Source organism: Microcaecilia unicolor, chromosome 3 (genome assembly GCF_901765095.1).
Source record: "Microcaecilia unicolor chromosome 3, aMicUni1.1, whole genome shotgun sequence".
In the NCBI taxonomy this organism is placed as follows: domain Eukaryota; kingdom Metazoa; phylum Chordata; class Amphibia; order Gymnophiona; family Siphonopidae; genus Microcaecilia; species Microcaecilia unicolor.
Genome location: NC_044033.1, coordinates 388928656 through 388946767, shown reverse-complemented (window position 1 = coordinate 388946767; position 18112 = coordinate 388928656). Strand labels below are relative to the sequence as shown.

The following is an 18112-nucleotide window of genomic DNA, read 5'->3' as shown; positions in this document are numbered from 1 at the left end:
GGTGTGCAAGCTGCTTTCGCCAGGATGGGCATGAAGGTGGGGAAAAAATGTTGGCAAGACAATCGGCTGGTTCAGATGGACCTCACACCACCTTCGGCAGGAACTTACAGTGCGTGTAGAGGACTACTCTGTTGTTCGTGTTCTTCCTACATACATGGAGCGCATGAGCCCTACACTGAGTCTCACTTGAAGTTTTCACATTCAATAGGCTCTAGCTCTAGCTCCCCCTTCTTCCAGTCTCTTTAACACACTTAACCCTTCTTCTCTTGCACTAAACTCCACCCCCTAGCCCTAGTGCTCATTCCACTTCCTTCCACACCCTGTTCTCTAGCAGTCATTCCTGCTTCTAACAGTCCCTACACTCTCTCCTTTACACTAATGTCCCAAGTTACCTTCTTCTCATCTTGGACCTCTAGGTACTAAAGTGCAAATTGATTTTGCAAAAGTTTACCTAGTGCAAAAATGCCTGGAAGAGCAGTGTCACAAACGCATACTTCAAAGTAGTAAACTTTATTTACATAAAGTCTGTTTCACATGAAAGTTTGTCAATTTTGCATTTGTAAACTACTGCAATACAAAATCATGCACAGCAAGCCCATTTATACACAAAAATGTGAAAACGAGTATGCAAAAATCCTTCAACTTGAAATGGAGGTCTTCTAGACCAGCTGCTGCGGGAGGGACCTTTGCTCTTTGGTGACTTGGTGGGCCCAACACCCTTCTTTCCCACATCTGATGCAAGGCTAACGTTTTAAACACTCCCTCTTGAAGGCCTGTCCCTAAATTAAACTAAGGCTTAGCCTGTCCACCCCCCCCCCCCTTTTGCAATCCCACTTGTTCCCGTCCCAGCAGCCCCCTATACTAAAATTGTGTTGGCTGACTTCCTTTGGCCATTTGACCTCTAGTGGTAGTATTACTATACTACCGCTAGAGGTCGGCTAGTTTTTGGTATAAGCAACTGCTAGAGCAGGATCACATGGGGATCATTCCTACCCTTTAAAGTGATTGGTGGGATAGGAATCAAGCAAGCTGAGGCTCAGTTTTAGAGGGGGGGGGGGGGGGTTCAGAAAATTCTTTAACACATTTCAGCCCTGCATCTGGGCTGGAGCACTGGACTGGACCCATTGGGCCACCAGGTAGCAGAAGGAACCCCCCACCCCCAGTAGGGGGGAGCCTTTAATTGTATGGGGTCACTGCAGGAAATTGCTCCTGTTCAGCCAGTCTGCTCCTCTGTGTGCTGCCACAGGGCAACTGTCTTCAGTTGGTGAGGCGGGGGCGACTGTTGGTTTTGTTCTGTGTTTCATTTTGTGCCATGAGACTTCTGTTTCTCAGGCACTGGCTTCCACAACACAGCTCAGCAGGGCTCAATTTCCCTGCCACCACTGCAGGAATTTCTTGCACCTGCTCTTCAGTTTACATCTACACAAGGATTTGTTTTGCACATGTGCAAACAAATCTGTGTGTCATGATGGACAGAAAGTCAAATGAGCCCTCCCTAATTGGTGCTATTGCTTTTTCAGGTGCATTTCACTAAAGCAATTATGCAGTTAAAATTAGAAGCTGATTGCATAAGTGCCGTTGAGTAGTTACATGACCAATGATTTTTTTAGCAGCATCCTAACAGCTATGTTAGTGCTAAAGAAAATGTGATTTTGTTTTCAGGTTCTGATATATTGCTTTGGATCAACCATCTGAAGAGCCCCCTCACCATCTCTGATTAATTATGTTGACCTGGAAGCGGATTTCACCTATAACAAACACCAGTTTGTGACTTTAATATGCTGTGCCACAGTGTGTACCCTACAAGGTTTACTAAAGCACACAAGAAAACAGTACATTATCAGCTCTGACCACTCCTTGCCAATAATAGACCCCCCCTGGCTCTGTGCAGATAAACTAGAGTTAAAGATCGGTGCTTGCAATTCTGATTTGTAGTCATCTGGGATTATTCCAGCCCTACTGCTGAAATCCTTTAAGAACAGCAAAGCTACAGGATACCAGAGCTGACGAAGCAGATTATTTTTAGAAAAGAAAAAAAAACAAGCTGTAGAAGAAACAAAATGTTCTTGTGATTTTTATTTTAGGAAGCTTTTACAGTGGAGATTTTGATTTAATCCCTTCTAAATCCAAGCCCAAGATGAGTTATAATTCAAGTAGAATGGGTATTTCCCCGACACTGAGGGTTCACAATTAAAATTGGTACCCGAGTCAATGGAAGGTAAAATGACTTGGCCATTGTCAAAAGTAGCAACAGTGGAATGCAAACCCTGCTTTCCCTAGGTCTCAGCACAATGTTCGAGTATCATTCTAAATTTTCTCATTGCCAATTGTCATCAACACTGAAATAAATCCTCCAGAATCAGTACAGCAGCCTAAGTAATTAGTTTTTTTCCCTGCATGTCTTTTGTGAACACCACCACTTAACAGCATGCCCATTCTAGGATCACATGAGTCACGTGTCGCACCCCGAGCCACGTTTGTTCTCCTAGTGTTGGAATGCAGCAGTCCCGAGGTCTATGGCCCCTTTTCAAGTCATTTAAGCAGTTTGAACATTTTTAGATGTTGATGCACTTCTTCCTTGGGGTAGGGGCGGAGGGCAAGACAGGTGGCAATGTTCTCAGGTTGCTCAATCCAGAGTTTATGATCCACACACTCCTGTTTCAGGGTCTCTGCCAGTGCTAATAATGATGCGTCATCTGGGGCCTGAAAGAACAGAACAACAATTCTTAGAATCAAGTTGTGTACTATAATCTTCCCAAAAGTTCAATTCTGACCAATAGCAGTAGGACTTAAAGTATAGGAGAGGAGAAAGGGATGAATCACATTAACTTCCACCTGTAATTGGTTGTTATCTGCAAGTTTCCAGTGTGAACAGGAGTAACATGCCGTAGGCCTGGCTGTTCTTGGGCAGATGTACAAATATTGATGTTGATCAATCACCTTCAGCTTCCATGGACTGGATAATATGGTAAAATTATGTATAATCATACCTGATAATTTTCTTTCCATTAATCATAGCTGATCAATCCATAGACTGGTGGGTTGTGTCCATCTACCAGCAGGTGGAGATAGAGAGCAAACTTTTGCCTCCCTATATGTGGTCATGTGCTGCCGGAAACTCCTCAGTATGTCGATATCAAAGCTCCATCCGCAGGACTCAGCACTTAGAGAATTACACCCACGAAGGGACACTCTGCCCAGCTCACCACCGCCGAAACGGGGGAGGGGAATTAACCCAGCTCATCCCCACACAAGTGGGGGAGGGGAATCCGTCCAGCTCATCCCCGCGGAGCGGGGGAGGGACACCACACCCGCCGATGCGGGGGGATCTGGCTTATCCTGCAACCGCAACCGCGGGAGGAGCTGACTGACCCTAACACTGCCGAAGCGGGAGGGGTACAAAGCTGCCCTACAGCCGCACGAAGCGGGAGGGAGTGCCGGCAGAATTTATGTCTCAATCCAGCCCCGTAAAACGGAGGGGAGAGGAATGCAGCAGCTCACTGTAACACAAACTCGTCTCAACTCTTGAAGAATCCAAGTGAAAGAACTTGAACACGAAGTCTTTCTGAAATAACTGAAGACTAAACTTGAACCTGAAATGCAACCAGAATAAAAACAGTACAGATATCTGGGAGGGGCTATGGATTGATCAGCTATGATTAATGGAAAGAAAATTATCAGGTATGATTATACATAATTTTACCTTCCATATCATCAAGCTGATCAATCCATAGACTGGTGGGATGTACCGAAGCAGTACTCACCCAGGGCGGGACATTGAAATCCCTGACCTCAACACTGAAGCTCCAAACCGGGCCTCCGCCCGTGCAGCCACAGTCAAACGGTAATGCTTGGAGAATGTATGAGCCGAAGCCCAAGTTGCCGCCTTGCATATCTCTTCCAAGGAGACGGATCCGGCCTCTGCCATCGAGGCCGCCTGAGCTCTCGTGGAGTGAGCCTTCAGCTGGATAGGCGGCACCTTCCCCGCGGCCACATAAGCCGCTGCAATGGCTTCCTTGACCCATCTTGCCACTGTAGGCTTAGCAGCCTGCAGACCCTTACGAGGACCTGCAAACAGGACAAACAGATGATCCGATTTCCGGAAATCATTGGTCACTTCCAAGTATCTGAAGATGACTCGTCTCACATCCAGATATTTAAGAGCAGAGTACTCCTCTGGGTAGTCCTCCCTACGAAAGGAAGGGAGACAGAGCTGCTGATTCACATGGAAGCGAGAAACAATCTTGGGCAGGAAGGAAGGCACTGTGCGAATAGTCACTCCTGCCTCAGTGAACTGCAGAAAAGGCTCTCGACATGAGAGCGCCTGGAGCTCGGAAACTCTTCTGGCTGAAGTGATAGCCACCAAAAAGACTGCTTTCAACGTCAGGTCTTTCAGAGATGCCCTCGACAAGGGTTCAAAAGGCGGCTTCTGCAATGCTCTTAGCACCAGGTTGAGATTCCACGCAGGCACCACTGAGTGCAGAGGAGGGCGCAGGTGATTAACTCCCTTGAGAAAGCGCACCACATCTGGCTGCGAAGCCAGGGAAGCACCCTTCAGGCGGCCCCTGAAGCAAGCCAGAGCCGCTACCTGGACTTTAAGGGAACTGAGCGACAGGCCTTTCTCCAGACCTTCTTGCAGGAACGCCAACACTGACGAAATTGGAGCAGTGAAGGGAGAAAGTGAGCCTGCTTCACACCATGCTGCAAAGATACGCCAAACCCTGGCGTAAGCAGTAGAAGTAGAGCGTTTCCTCGCTCTCAGCATAGTGGCGATGACCTTGTCTGAGAAGCCCTTCTTCCTCAGACGCTGCCGCTCAATAGCCAGGCCGTAAGACCAAAGGGAGAGGGATCCTCCATCACCACGGGACCCTGATGTAACCGGCCCTGCTCCACTGACAGCCGCAGAGGATCGTCGACTGAGAGCCTGATCAAGTCCGCATACCAGGGACGTCTGGGCCAATCCGGACCCACCAGGATTACCCTGCCGGGATGCTTTGCCACCCGGTCTAGCACCCTGCCCAACATGGGCCAGGGCGGGAACACATAGAGGAGCTCTTGTGTCGGCCACTGTTGGAGAAGAGCATCTACTCCCAGGGATCGAGGGTCCCGTCCTCTGCTGAAAAAGCGCGGCACTTGGCAATTGGCCGATGCCGCCATCAGATCTAGGCTCGGCTGGCCCCAGCGCTTCGTGATGTCCAAGAACGCCTGAGCAGATAGTTGCCACTCTCCGGGCTCCAAGGTATGAGAAAGTCCGCCTTGACATTCATGACTCCGGCAATGTGGGCCGCTGAAAGCTGCTCCAGGTTCGCTTCCGCCCACTGGCAAAGACTCATAGCCTCCTTGGCTAGAGGGGCGCTCTTGGTACCTCCCTGGCGGTTGATATAGGCCACAGCCGTGGCATTGTCCGACAGGACCCGTACAGGCTACAACACCAGTACCGGGATGAAATCCAATAACACCAACCGAATGGCTCTGAGTTCCAGGAGGTTGATAGACCACTTGCCTCTGCAGGAGACTAGAGCCCCTGCGCTGTCCTTCCCAAGCAGTGGGCTCCCCAGCCCATCAAAGAGGCGTCTGTCGTGACGACAATCCACTCCGGGGTCACCAGAGGCAATCCTGCAGACAACTTGTCTGTCTGCGTCCACGGGAAGGCGCACAGCATAATCCTCCGACATCGGAGTCCAGCGCAGCAGCAGAGATAGCTGTAGTGGTCTCATATGAGCCCTGGCCCAGGGCACTACTTCCATCGTGGCCGTCATAGAGCCCAACAGCTGCACATAGTCCCAAGCCCGAGGAGGAGAGGCTACTAGGAACTGGTCCACTTGAGCCTGAAGTTTGACAATCCGCTTGTCTGGCAGGAACACTCTGCCCACTTGGGTGTCGAATCGAACTCCCAGGTACTCCAGGGACTGAGTCGGGCGCAGCTGGCTCTTCTCCCAGTTGATGATCCATCCCAGGGAGCTCAAAGGAGCAACTACCTGGTTCACAGCTTTGCCACACTCTGCATAAGAGGGGGCTCGGATCAACCAGTCGTCCAGATAAGAATGGACTTGTACCCCTTCCTTTCGTAGGAAGGCCGCGATGACCACCATTACTTTGGAAAAGGTCCGCGGAGCAGTAGCCAACCCGAATGGGAGGGCTCTGAACTGGAAGTGTCGTCCCAGGACTGCAAAACGCAGAAAGCGTTGATGAGGAGGCCAGATGGGAATATGCAGGTACGCTTCCTTGAAGTCCAAGGATGCCAGGAACTCTCCTGCCTTCACTGCCGCTATAACAGAGCGGAGAGTCTCCATGCGAAAGTGCCGCACTTTCAAGGCCCGATTGACCCCTTTGAGGTCGAGGATAGGCCGGACAGAACCTCCTTTCTTTGGTACCACAAAGTAAATGGAGTAACGTCCCTTGCCAAGCTGACTTTCTGGCACCGGAACGACCGCGCCCAGGCGGATCAGATTGTCCAAGGTCTGCTGCACTGCCACAGCTTTGACCGGAGACTTGCAGGGAGAGAGTACTAACCCGTCTTTTAAGGGTCGGCAGAACTCTAGCTTGTAGCCGTCTCTGATGACTTCCAGCACCCACGCGTCTGAAGTTATTGTGGTCCACTCGCCCAGAAACGAGGACAGCCGTCCTCCAATCTGCACTGGGGCGTGGAACAAGGCCCCGTCATTGGGTACGAGACCCTGGGGGAGGACCAGAGGGAGCACCTCCGGGACGGCGGTCTCTGCGAAACGAATGCTGCTTGGGGGAGAAATTCCTCTTGAAGGAAGAAGGGGCAGAGGAGCCCGACTTGCCCGGGCGGTACCGACGGGCTTCCTGCAACCGTCCTCTGAAGGTACCGGGACGAGTACTAGCCCGAGCCCTGACCTCTGGTAATTTCTTGCCCTTAGACGTGCCGAGATCGGTCACGATTTTGTCCAGCTCGACCCCAAAGAGCAGCTTGCCTTTAAAAGGCAATCTAGCCAGGCGGGATTTAGAGGCGTGGTCAGCAGACCAATGTTTCAGCCAAAGCCACCGCCGCGCAGAGACTGTCTGAGCCATGCCTTTAGCTGAGGCTCTCAAGACATCATACAGCAAGTCTGCCAAATAGGCTAAGCCCGATTCCAGGGCCGGCCAATCAGCCCTCAAGGAAAGATCCGAGGGGGAAGCCCGCTGCACCATAGTCAGGCACGCCCTGGCCACATAGGAGCCGCAAACTGAGGCCTGCAAACTTAAAGCAGCTGCCTCAAAGGACGACCTTAAGGCCGCCTCCAATCTTCTGTCTTGGGCGTCCTTTAGGGCCGTGCCACCTTCCACCGGCAACGCCGTTTTCTTAGTCACCGCAGTGATTAAAGAATCCACGGTAGGCCACAGATAGGCCTCACGTTCACTCACAGCCAAAGGATAGAGGCGGGACATAGCCCTAGCCACTTTAAGGCTCGTTTCCGGGACATCCCATTGAGCCGCAATTAAGGTGTGCATGGCATCATGCACGTGGAAGGATCTAGGCGGGCGCTTCGTCCCCAGCATAATGGCAGAGCCAACAGGGGCTGAGGGAGAGACGTCCTCCGGAGAGGAAATCTTCAAAGTGTCCATGGCCTGTAAAAACAGGTTGGGCAAATCCTCTGGGCTAAAAAGCCGCGCTGCAGAGGGGTCATCCGCTCCATCCGAGCGGGGATCTATCTCCTCCAAGGAATCCGCAAAGGACCGTTGGGAGACCTCAGACACGCTGCCCTCATCTACATCGGAGGAGACAAAGTCCTCCAAGGCCTGGAAATCAACCCGAGGGCGTTTACCTCTGGGAACCTCAACCTCTTTATCAGAAGAGGGAGCAGGGGCAGCGTTTTGCATGAGGAAAGCCTGATGCAGCAGCAAAACAAACTCGGGGGAGAAACCCCCCAGACTGTGCACTTCCGCAGCCTGGGCAACAGCCCTAGACGCACTCTCAACCGGCGCTCGCAATAGCGGGGGAGAGACATGCTGCGCATCCAAAATGGCGTCCGGCGCGAAACTCCGCGAAGGAGCCGCGCGGGAAGAACGGCGCTTAACTTTAGCCGCTTGTGCCGTCGCCCAAATTAAGGGCGTTCATGGCATTAATGTCTCCAACCTCAAGGGCGGCCCACGAAGAAGCCGTCCGAGCCGCGTGGCCGGCCAAGATGGCGGAGGCGAGGAGCGGGGGATGGGCGTTTATGGCGGGAAAAAACCGCCACGCCGGAGGAACGACCGGGACATTCATCGGTCACTAAACTGTCACCCATCAAGGGCGAATCAGGTTGTAAAACCCCCGCATCCCCTCTAGAAGCGCTCCAGCGATCCGGGGAGCGACCCTTTGCGCCCTCGCCCTCCGACGCCATATGCCACGAGGAGAAGAATCGGGGAACCCCCTGCCCGCTATAAAAAGGTAAAATTACCTGCTTGCCGCTCCGAGCTGTAACGAACTGGTGTCCCAGTGAGTAGCTGCAATGAACGTTTAAAGAAACGTCGAATTAAACGCCTTTAAAGACGTTTAAAATTTTTTTTTTTTTTTTTTTTTTTAAACGGAGCCAGCGGGAGGGGGGAGAAAAGGAGGGACCTGGCACCACCAGGTTTGCACTTGCTCAAAAGAGCCCTCAACCCCAGGCCTCAACAAAACCTAAGGATTAGGCTTGGAGGCCTAGCCAGAGCTGCTGCTGTGTGTGACCACCACCTGCTGAGATAGAGAACATACTGAGGAGTTTCCGGCAGCACATGACCACATATAGGGAGGCAAAAGTTTGCTCTCTATCTCCACCTGCTGGTAGATGGACACAACCCACCAGTCTATGGATTGATCAGCTTGATGATATGGAAGTTGGAATTATATCTACAGCAAATGCAGTGCTAACTCATCTTGCAGAAAACTTGGATACTGCTCTCCTACCCTCTATTTGTTTTTTCATTTAAGTCACCAATCAAAAGATATGTGTCTTACCAACCACCAAGGTGTAGTACAATAATGAACTCCTCGTGAAGCAAATGCATCCTTTATATCCCTTCCCAACATCAATGCCTCACCTTTAATCAGTGCAATTTTTCTAGCAAAAAAGGTGCCGGTACTCAAATTCCAGGCCACCCTTCAGGGGTGTGGTGATCACTGAGGGACTCACTCCACAATAGCCAGGCCCCCTGCAACCAGTCACAGAATCTATGACAAGGCAGAATTGGTGTCTTGAGCCTGAGCTCTTTCAGTAAAACTTGAGGTCCATGGATCAATTTTAGAAGACACTGGAAAAGGTGCCGGTACTCAGTACCCCCTCAAAAAAAGCCCTGCCTTTATTCATCCAACATGTTCAATGTAACCAATCATATGTTGCTGCAGTGTGAACAATATGCAAAAAATAAAACACGCAGCTAATTACAAACAAGAAAATATGGCCCCGCTCTATCATTTGGGCAAAAACTCCTCACTAAGAGGTGTACTAATGGCAGCAGAGAAGACTTACCAAACTCGGATCACAACCATTCCAGCCCAGGTAACTTAGGAGCTTTTGCCCTTGCAACAGCTAGTGATACACTTTCCAGGGGAACAGAGACATTGATAATATGGTATATTACTTTATATTCTGCCTATACTTAAGCGAAGTACATAGTAAACATACATACTCATAAAAATGTAAAACAATAATGAATGAAATAAAAATGCAATAAAATTAAATATCTAACACATGCTGCCACCTACAATATCAATCATGCAGATGCTTCCCATCTTCAACAGCTATCATATTACCAGGCCTACTTTATTTTCTGAATGTATGAACAGATGACTTAACAACTTCTTAAACGTTGCTGTATCTATGACTGTCCCGATACGCAAAGGATGCTGGATTCCATATAATAGGACCCACAATTAAGAAAACCCTCCTGCGGGTTTCCTCAAAATGAATTTTCCTTAAAGCAGGAATAGATAAATGATATATTCCTTCTGATCTATAATGCTTGATTAAGAACATATATTTTAAGTACTGAGGTAAGCTAACCTTAATTGGCTACATGTGTGTGGATGTGTCAAGTGACACCTAGATTGCGACTCTGGCTGTGATGAACTAGGGCTGATACCTGGCAGACTTGTATGGTCTGTGTCTCATACATGACAATCTGGTGTAGGATGGGCTGGAAATGGCTTAGACAGCAACTTCAGTGGCTGGAACACGAGGACAGTGCTGGACAGACTTTTACGGTCTGTGTCCCACAAATGAGAACATGAATTGGCTGGAGTGGGCTTCAATGGCAACTCCAGCAGTTGGAACATAAGGATGGGGCCATATAGACTTCTGTGGTCTTTGTTCCAGAAACACCATAATCAAGTATATAATATCACACATTGATTTAATGATGAATTGATCATGAGTGTGACAATTGGGCAGAGTGGATGGACCGTTCAGGTCTATTTGCTGTCACTTACTATGTTACTATTAATCCTCTTTGCTCCCAGGCTGGTGCACAGACCTCAGCTCTGACACAGGCACGAGAATCAGATGTCATGTGACCTACTGGCGCGTGCATGTGGCGACCTCTCAGCACACACTGCCAGTGAATCAGAGACAAATCTTACATGTGCGCACCAGAGTGTTCCAAGTTCCAACTTCCGTTCCTTCCTTGCCTACAGTGCTATGGCTCAAATCCAGAGAGAGAGTGAGGGAGCTGACTGGAATTTTCTTTTATGTACTATTAAATTCTTACGGGGATGGGTGGAGACGGGTAAGATTCCAGCAGGGACAGGTGGGGATGGGTAAGATTTCTGTCCCCGTGCTACTCTCTACTCTGGAATGCCAGTGTATCCTTGAGCTGGCAAGCAGTGTAAAAGTGCAGAAAATATTCAGGCAACCATGACAATATTGTACTAAAAAGATAGTTCCTGGTCCAGTCAGAGTTTGGTTCATAGGCCTCAGTACACAAAAGGTGATACACCAGGTACAACCCTACAGTTGTACTGGCCATTGAGAAGCCAAAAGGTCTTTCCTGTTGGACCTGCTATGCCTTCAACTTCATTTTTAAACAGAGAGAACAAGAGAGTTAGGCTCAGGTCAGGCCCAAGGCACCCGATGCATCAAGAATGTGAGTGTTGCAGAAATCACCTGATTACACTGGGCACACCTTTTGAAGCCACTAGGGTATTCTGGGACATTGAAAAAGAATCGTGGCCAACTTAAACTCAATTGTGAACAGGTCAGCATTCAAACTGAGGCTGGTGCTCCAGTCTAAACTGCCCTAGCAACTCGTAAAAAAGAAAGGAAATTTAAAGAACAGAAAAGCTACTAAAATTAAAACGAAATACAATAAAGAAAATTTTTTTAAAAAATTTCAAATAAGGAGATAAAATACCCACATGGGAAAGCAATACAAAAGAGAGATGTACTGTGAGAACATGAAGACACGTCCTCCCTGCTCTGCGGAAAATTGAAGACTGAAGAACCTATGTTCATGCAACAGGCAGGAAGGCACCAGTGAATCCATGGTGGGATGCTGCTAGAAAGTTCTGACTAAAATCTCGCTAGTCAGTGTCCACCCCAGGCTCCGGCGGATGATGTTGCCTAGCTGTGAGAATACAACGGCCTGCTTGTCCTCAGAAAAACAACTTATGTAGCTGCAGATCACTGCACAGAGATTGTACAGTAATAAAATACCAACATGGACACTCACCAAATACAAAAGAAAGGAGCAATTCTGAGTGGGTGCCTCCTTTTAGGCATCCTGATGCCATGCAGTGAAACCCTATTCTTATAAAGGCATCTAGGAGTCCACTATAGAATGCTATCGTAACCCAGCATCCACATGCCTACCTATATGCACCTGCAATTATACCAGCCAGACATGGCGTAACTGTGGCCACAAATGCAGCAAGGGTCGTAACTGACTGTATTCTGTAAGTTATGCATATAAGTGGCAGCCATTCATTTACAGGTACCCAGTTACAGAATTGCACGACGTGACTACAGACGAGAAACAAAGATGCAGACAAAATCTGAACTGGCAATCTAAGAAATCATGCTTACTCAAGATCTGAAGGAAACCTGGTTGAAATCCCACTACTGCTCCTTATGATCTTGGACAAGTTACTTAACCCTCCATTGCCTCAGGTAGAAACTTAGCTATGTTCTGTTCCCAGCAGGCTTAAAGCCTACTATACTAGCAAATAACCTGCTGTGAGTTACTACTGATAAAAAATGTGCGCTAAACCCAAATTCCATTCTTGAGTCTGTGTGAACACAGGTTCTCTGATCTGCTGATCTCGTGTGTACCACCTTAAATCTGGAAAATTAGGCTTTTACCCAGACCATCCTGTCCCCCAATCCAGCAGTGCCTTGGTCTAAATCTGGAGAATCCAGCATTTACTCAGTAGGTCACGTCCCCGGATCCTCTGCTGCCTCAGTTGGGTCCTGCTCTGCCCTGGCTAGCTGCTTTGTTCCCAAACATTTGAATTTTTTTCTTTCATATTAATATATCTGGAAGTCTTCTCCAGATCCTGTTTCTGAACAATACCAGGCATGTTTATTTTTTAGCTAGGGCAGAACCTCCACATCCAACCTTGATCCCCCCCTTCCCTTTTACAAAGCCACGCGTGGCAATGCAGACACAGCACATTACCGCACTGGCAGCCACTAACACGGCTTTGTAGGGAAAATGATATATCACCTTTCTGTGGTTTTTACAACTACATTCAAAGCAATTTACGTTGTGTGTGTATATATATATATATATATATATATATATATATATATATATATAGCGTTAAGTGACTTGCCCAGTCATAAGGTACTGTAGTAGGAATCAAACCCAGTTCCCCAGGAACAAAGTCTGCTGCACTAACCACTAGGCGGCTACTCCACTGTAAAAGGGGGAAAGGGGTTAATGTGAAGAAAAGCAACTGCAGTGTTCCAGGGAACATGGTTGCCAGATAGGCGGTTTTCCGCAAACCGCCGCAGGAAACTTTTGCCCGCGGCGGGTTGCGTTTTTTTGGGCTCGTTTTGTGTTTTTTGTGCGGATTTTGGGGCGGTTTTTCGGCTGGCGGGGGGTGGGGCTAATGGCGACAGAGGCGGGGTTTGTGACGTTTTGGGCGGGTTTGGGGCTGTTTTGTGTGGGAATTTTTTTTTTGGCAACCCTGCCAGGGAAGCACAGGGCCTGGTTGAGGCAGAACAAGACACAACAGAGGCAGCGATGGGGGTAAATGCTGGATTTTCCGAATTTAAGGTGGTACTAGATCTGGCAAATCCGTTTTTACCTAGTCCTACTTCTGTAATCCTGGGTGAATGAGCATAAAAAGTAGTAGAATATTAATCCTGATATCAAGAAATGTGCCGTGACCAAGGACAAATGCAGACCAAGATCAGAAACTGTTCAGTTACATTGTAACTCTATTTTACTGTTATTACTCTTATTGTATAAATCATTTTCCTCATATTTTTACCTTCTTCGTAAACTGTATTACTTTGACAACACATGCAGTATTCCCATACCCGATAAACTTCTTTGGAACCTACCTGATCGGTCCTTAACGGAGCCAATAACGCTCAGTCATACACTTATCTGAACCAGATCGGTCCTCCTTACACACTCAATAACCTTCAGCAGCCCAGCCACGTCCAGACCCTTCTGCGCCTGCGCATCCGCACTTACCTCCAGCACCACTTTGTGCATACTGTCCAATTCCTGCAGGTATTGCTGTGTGTCCTCGTGGCTATAATTCAGGTGAATCACTGCTACCGCCGCATGACATGCTTGAGCCACCAGCGCCCCGAGGGGCCAACCAAGACCGCGCTGCAGATCTCTGCGGACTACCACATACTGTACAAGCCGGCGGGGAGACGCCATCTTACCGGATGTCTGCTAGGCTCGCAGGCCAGGCCCACATTAGCACTTGACTTAATGCAAGGAGGTTTGATGAACAGAAGCCGGTATGTGAGACTGCTTATGCTGCCAAACGGAAACACTTCCAATCCGGTTGTGCAGCTCATCGCTTACGTCATCACGTTCAGACCGTTGTGTTTTGCTCTTTTTTTATTGGTCGCTTTTTATGTACATGTTAGAGTTGCGCGCGTTGTTTTGAATTGGTGATATTATTGGCCAGGGTGATGGTGGTGAGTTCATGCCTGTTGGGGTTGTGTCATTGGTTTGTTGTAACACTGGTGATAAACGAAGTTGTGGGTGCTGTTGTAAATGTGTTAAGTTAAGCGACTTAAAAGTCGTTTAACTTAATAACGGTTTGTGTACTTGCTTGTATTGTAAGTAGCATTTATTAGGACTTAGAGAGAGATTGTTTTGTGTCTGCTCGCCTCGCTTCCTGTTTTCCTTCCGGGAGATTCAATTCACTCGAGTCGATCAAAGGTCGTCAGTAGTTTAGGTGGCAATGCTATTATCTCCCCTTCTCTCCGTATTTGGCGAAACACAAAATTTGTGTTGAGCTAAAAAACATTCTTACTGTTTGCAGAAATTAAGAAGTAGAATTCACATTCTTACCGCTTCAAGAAGTTAAAAGTGAGAAGATCAAGTCTGAATTAAGAAACATTTTGAGATCGTGGCAGGGGACTGCTGTTTTCACCCATGGAGTAATAGAAAAGTCTGCAGTGGGTGATACATATGTTTGTTGAATGATTTGAATGTTCATATGATTCAATATGGATTCTCTTGGAAATATAAGAATCTAATTGAACTATATTGGATAATGTAACTGGACTACATGTGAGATTTCTAAAATTGGATGTGGGTTTTTGAGTGAATGTTAGGAGATTTAAACGTATGTTTTATAAATCTATGTACATTTTTTTTATATATAATAAAAATTGATACACATCAGTATGGTACCTTAAATATTTATTATGCATTAACATATAAATAATTTAGATACAAACTTTCTATTGTTAATGTTCCTCTTTGAGAAAGTTATGGAATAATTGAGAGACTCCTATTTTTAAGTATTGATATTGAAATTCAACACACATGTAACTCAACTTGAAGGCATGACTCGCTTTAGGAGTCCAATCTTCTGTTTGAATGTAAGAGACAATTAAAACACTGACATAAGATGCATGAATAATAAGGCCACCAAATCACATATGAATGATAACATAATTAAAAGACATACACACATTGTGAATTATTAATTAAATATTACCTTTAAAAATAGTTATATGTAGTCAAGGGGATACAAAATGAACAAGTAGGGTTACCAAAACTCTTGCTACCAATACGTCCATTATGTTACTTCCCACTATTCCAGGATGTGTAGGATAGTCATGTCTATCAACCAGCAAGTGGAGTTAGACAATACAGAACTGAACTCCACTATATAGATCTCTGCTACCACTAGTTCTTCAATATCTTCTGTCTCTAGCAGGTGGATGGACAGACTCCTCTATCTCTGGTTCTGAGGCCGTGGCTCTTGGTCCAGTTGGTCAGCTGGTCCCCAGTTGAGCATAGCAGGCAGCAGTAGTGGAGACATACCTTATGGTTCTGGGTCCCTGTCTCTTGTACTGCCTGGGGTGTTCTTTCACGTCCCCTTTATTCTGTACTACTTGTTGGTCGCCTGTTCAGCACCTAGTCTTGCAGTTTTCTGGAAAAAAAAACAACAACAAACAAAAAAAAGACAAACGGAATCACGCTGGTCAGATGCAGAGCCATGCTTGGGCCAGGACTAGTGCAAGCGGGGGATGGCTTTGGCCCTTGGATCTGCAGAGGACGTGCTGTGAGTCGCCTCTAGTGAGTGGGGACCTTAGAACCCTGTCTTGCGTGCTGTGGAGTGGTGTTTTGTGCTTTGTAAAAATAAATTAATTAATTAAAAAAAAAAAAAACTCTCCCGAGCAGCAGACGTATCAGCGATGGCAGCTCCTGCAGAGGATGTCGAGCACTGCTGTTCTAATGGGGGTTGCCGCTCCTTGGGCTGCTGCACTGTATGTGGGCCGGTGCTTCCAAGTCTAAGGGAGGGTGTGGAGCCAGCTGCTGTGGTGATTGAGGGTTCCATACGGTAGTCACGTTCGTCGTGCTCCTGTGCCATGGTTCCAGGATATTTGTCACATATCAATTGGATGTTATGTTTATTCATACTAAGTTATGTATTGGTACCAAAGGTTGTATCCCTTTGACTGTATATAACCATTTTTAAGGTAATATTTAATTCACATTTGTATGTATTTTTAAAATTATGTTATCGTTTATATGTTCAATTATTTTTGATTTAGTAGATTCGTTTTTCATATATCTTATGTCAGTATTTTGTCTCTTACATTCAAATCGAGGATTGGACTCCTGGCACAGTCAGTATTGCCAAAACACAGCCCATGTCAACTCATGCCTTCAGTTGAGTTACATGTGTATTGAATGTCAATAAATACAACAGACTTTTAAAAACTGGTTCTCTCGCACCTTTTTTTTTCTCACTCATTGCTTGCTGTTCGCTTCATACCCGTGATGATTCTTCTTTTAGCTGTCAACTAGATGTAACAGTATCTATAAAATGCTAGTATCAATATGTAGAAACTTAACACTTCTTAGACAACTGGCAACTGAATTCAGTGATAAAAAAAATTCAACAGCTACTTTTGGATTTAAATGACATTTGTTGCCACATCAAAGGCAGTCAAGATACAAGAGTCTTGTCTGCTGATAAGACCCCTACCATCTGCAACATCCTTCCATTGCGTGCTCAGTTGCTCAGGCATCTTACTGTTACTGCAACAGATTTATCCATTGTTGCTGGCATCAAGGAGAATTTTCAGCACTTAATTGACATTTATTTTCCTGTTCGTTCACTACACGGTATTGGTTCTCTTCTACACCCACGTCTGAAAGACAATCCAATTATCTTCCCAGGTGATGTAAGAACATGGGAAACTGAATTTCTGAGAAGGTTGTACCAAAACCAGATCAAAATGGAAGGCTTGAGTCCAACATGAATAACCCAGGATCCTCCGCAATCCATATTCTCAGTAGCACATCTGTGGAAGAGCCCCCTTCCAAAAGAATGAAAATGGATATTAGCAGTTTTATGAACTACTTTTATAAAACAATGCCTCCTTTGAAGGCTATTTTTAATGATTTGGACAGTTATTTATGTTTGAGTGATGCAGACGACCATGTTTTGATTTTTTGGAAAACAAGCAAAAGTGCTGGCTATACTTGCACGGGGGATCCGGTGCATTCCTGCTACCAGCATGTCATCTGAGAGGACATTTTCTAGTGCGGAAAGGACTGTAGAAGACAGGAGAGCTAGACTGAATCCTAGGATTGTTAATGACTTATTGTTCATCCACAGATTAAAATATCATAACAGTGCTTCATAGGGCATATGTCTCCCCCACTAGGGCACACAGAGCGAGTTGTATTTTGGCCCCCTGGACATTTTAATAGGATGCATTAGGGTTCCTCAGGGTTGTAGAAGTTAGCTATTGTTGGGGTTGAAAGGGTAGAGGGTGGCGGGGGAGTGATATTTCAGTTGCTCGTTGTTGTTTTCTATTTGTATAGAATATTGTTCCTTTTTATACTTTAATATTTAAGTATAAAATCATAAGTGTTCGAGGCTTGTGCAGATGAGGACAGAGCCAGCGGGGCACATTTTGTTCCTTTGTCATTCTCTATTCAGTCTTACTACATAAGTACATAAGTATTGCCATACTGGGAAAGACCAAAGGTCCATCGAGCCCAGCATCCTGTTTCCAATAGTGGCCAATCCAGGTCACAAATACCTGGCAAGATCCCAAAAATATACAAAACATTTTATACTGCTTATCCCAGAAATAATGGATTTTCCCCAGTCCATTAATAACAGTCTATGGACTTTTCCTTTAGGAAGCCGTCCAAACCTTTTTTAAACTCCACTAAGCTATCCGCCTTTACCACATTCTCTGGCAATGAATTCCAGAGTTTAATTATATGTTGAGTGAAGAAAAACGTTCTCCGATTTGTTTTAAATGTACTACATTGTAGCTTCATCGCATGCCCCCTAGTCCTAGTATTTTTGGAAAGCGTGAACAGACGCTTCACATCTACCCATTCAGCTCCACTCATGAGTAATATTTTCTGAAGGGGTGCTAGTTTGGAGTCTAGGATACTCTTTCAGCAATTTGACTAGCAGACATCTCGCTTCGCTACTAAACTTTCTAGGAACTTCATAATGTGGTTTGTGATGTTT

At 46.5% G+C, this 18112-nt stretch overlaps 2 protein-coding genes across 2 annotated transcripts in view; one reads left to right on the top strand and one right to left on the bottom strand.

Moving 5' to 3' along the window:
• Window positions 1-1121: 1121 nt before the first annotated feature.
• On the bottom strand, window positions 1122-13935 carry PTRHD1 (peptidyl-tRNA hydrolase domain containing 1). The gene is made up of 2 exons (XM_030198685.1): window positions 13606-13935; window positions 1122-2703 (listed from the first exon to the last, which is right to left on the bottom strand). Exons 1-2 carry the CDS (start codon window positions 13798-13800, stop codon window positions 2533-2535), a joined length of 366 nt encoding a protein of 121 aa, XP_030054545.1. The 5' UTR covers window positions 13801-13935; the 3' UTR covers window positions 1122-2532.
• Window positions 13936-13954: 19 nt separating this feature from the next.
• The window catches only part of CENPO (centromere protein O), a 50122-nt gene continuing 45964 nt past the window's right edge, over window positions 13955-18112 (top strand). Inside the window, exon 1 of the mRNA XM_030198683.1 lies at window positions 13955-14066. The gene's annotated coding sequence lies outside the window, so the exon portion shown is untranslated. The remainder of the gene's footprint in view (window positions 14067-18112) is intronic.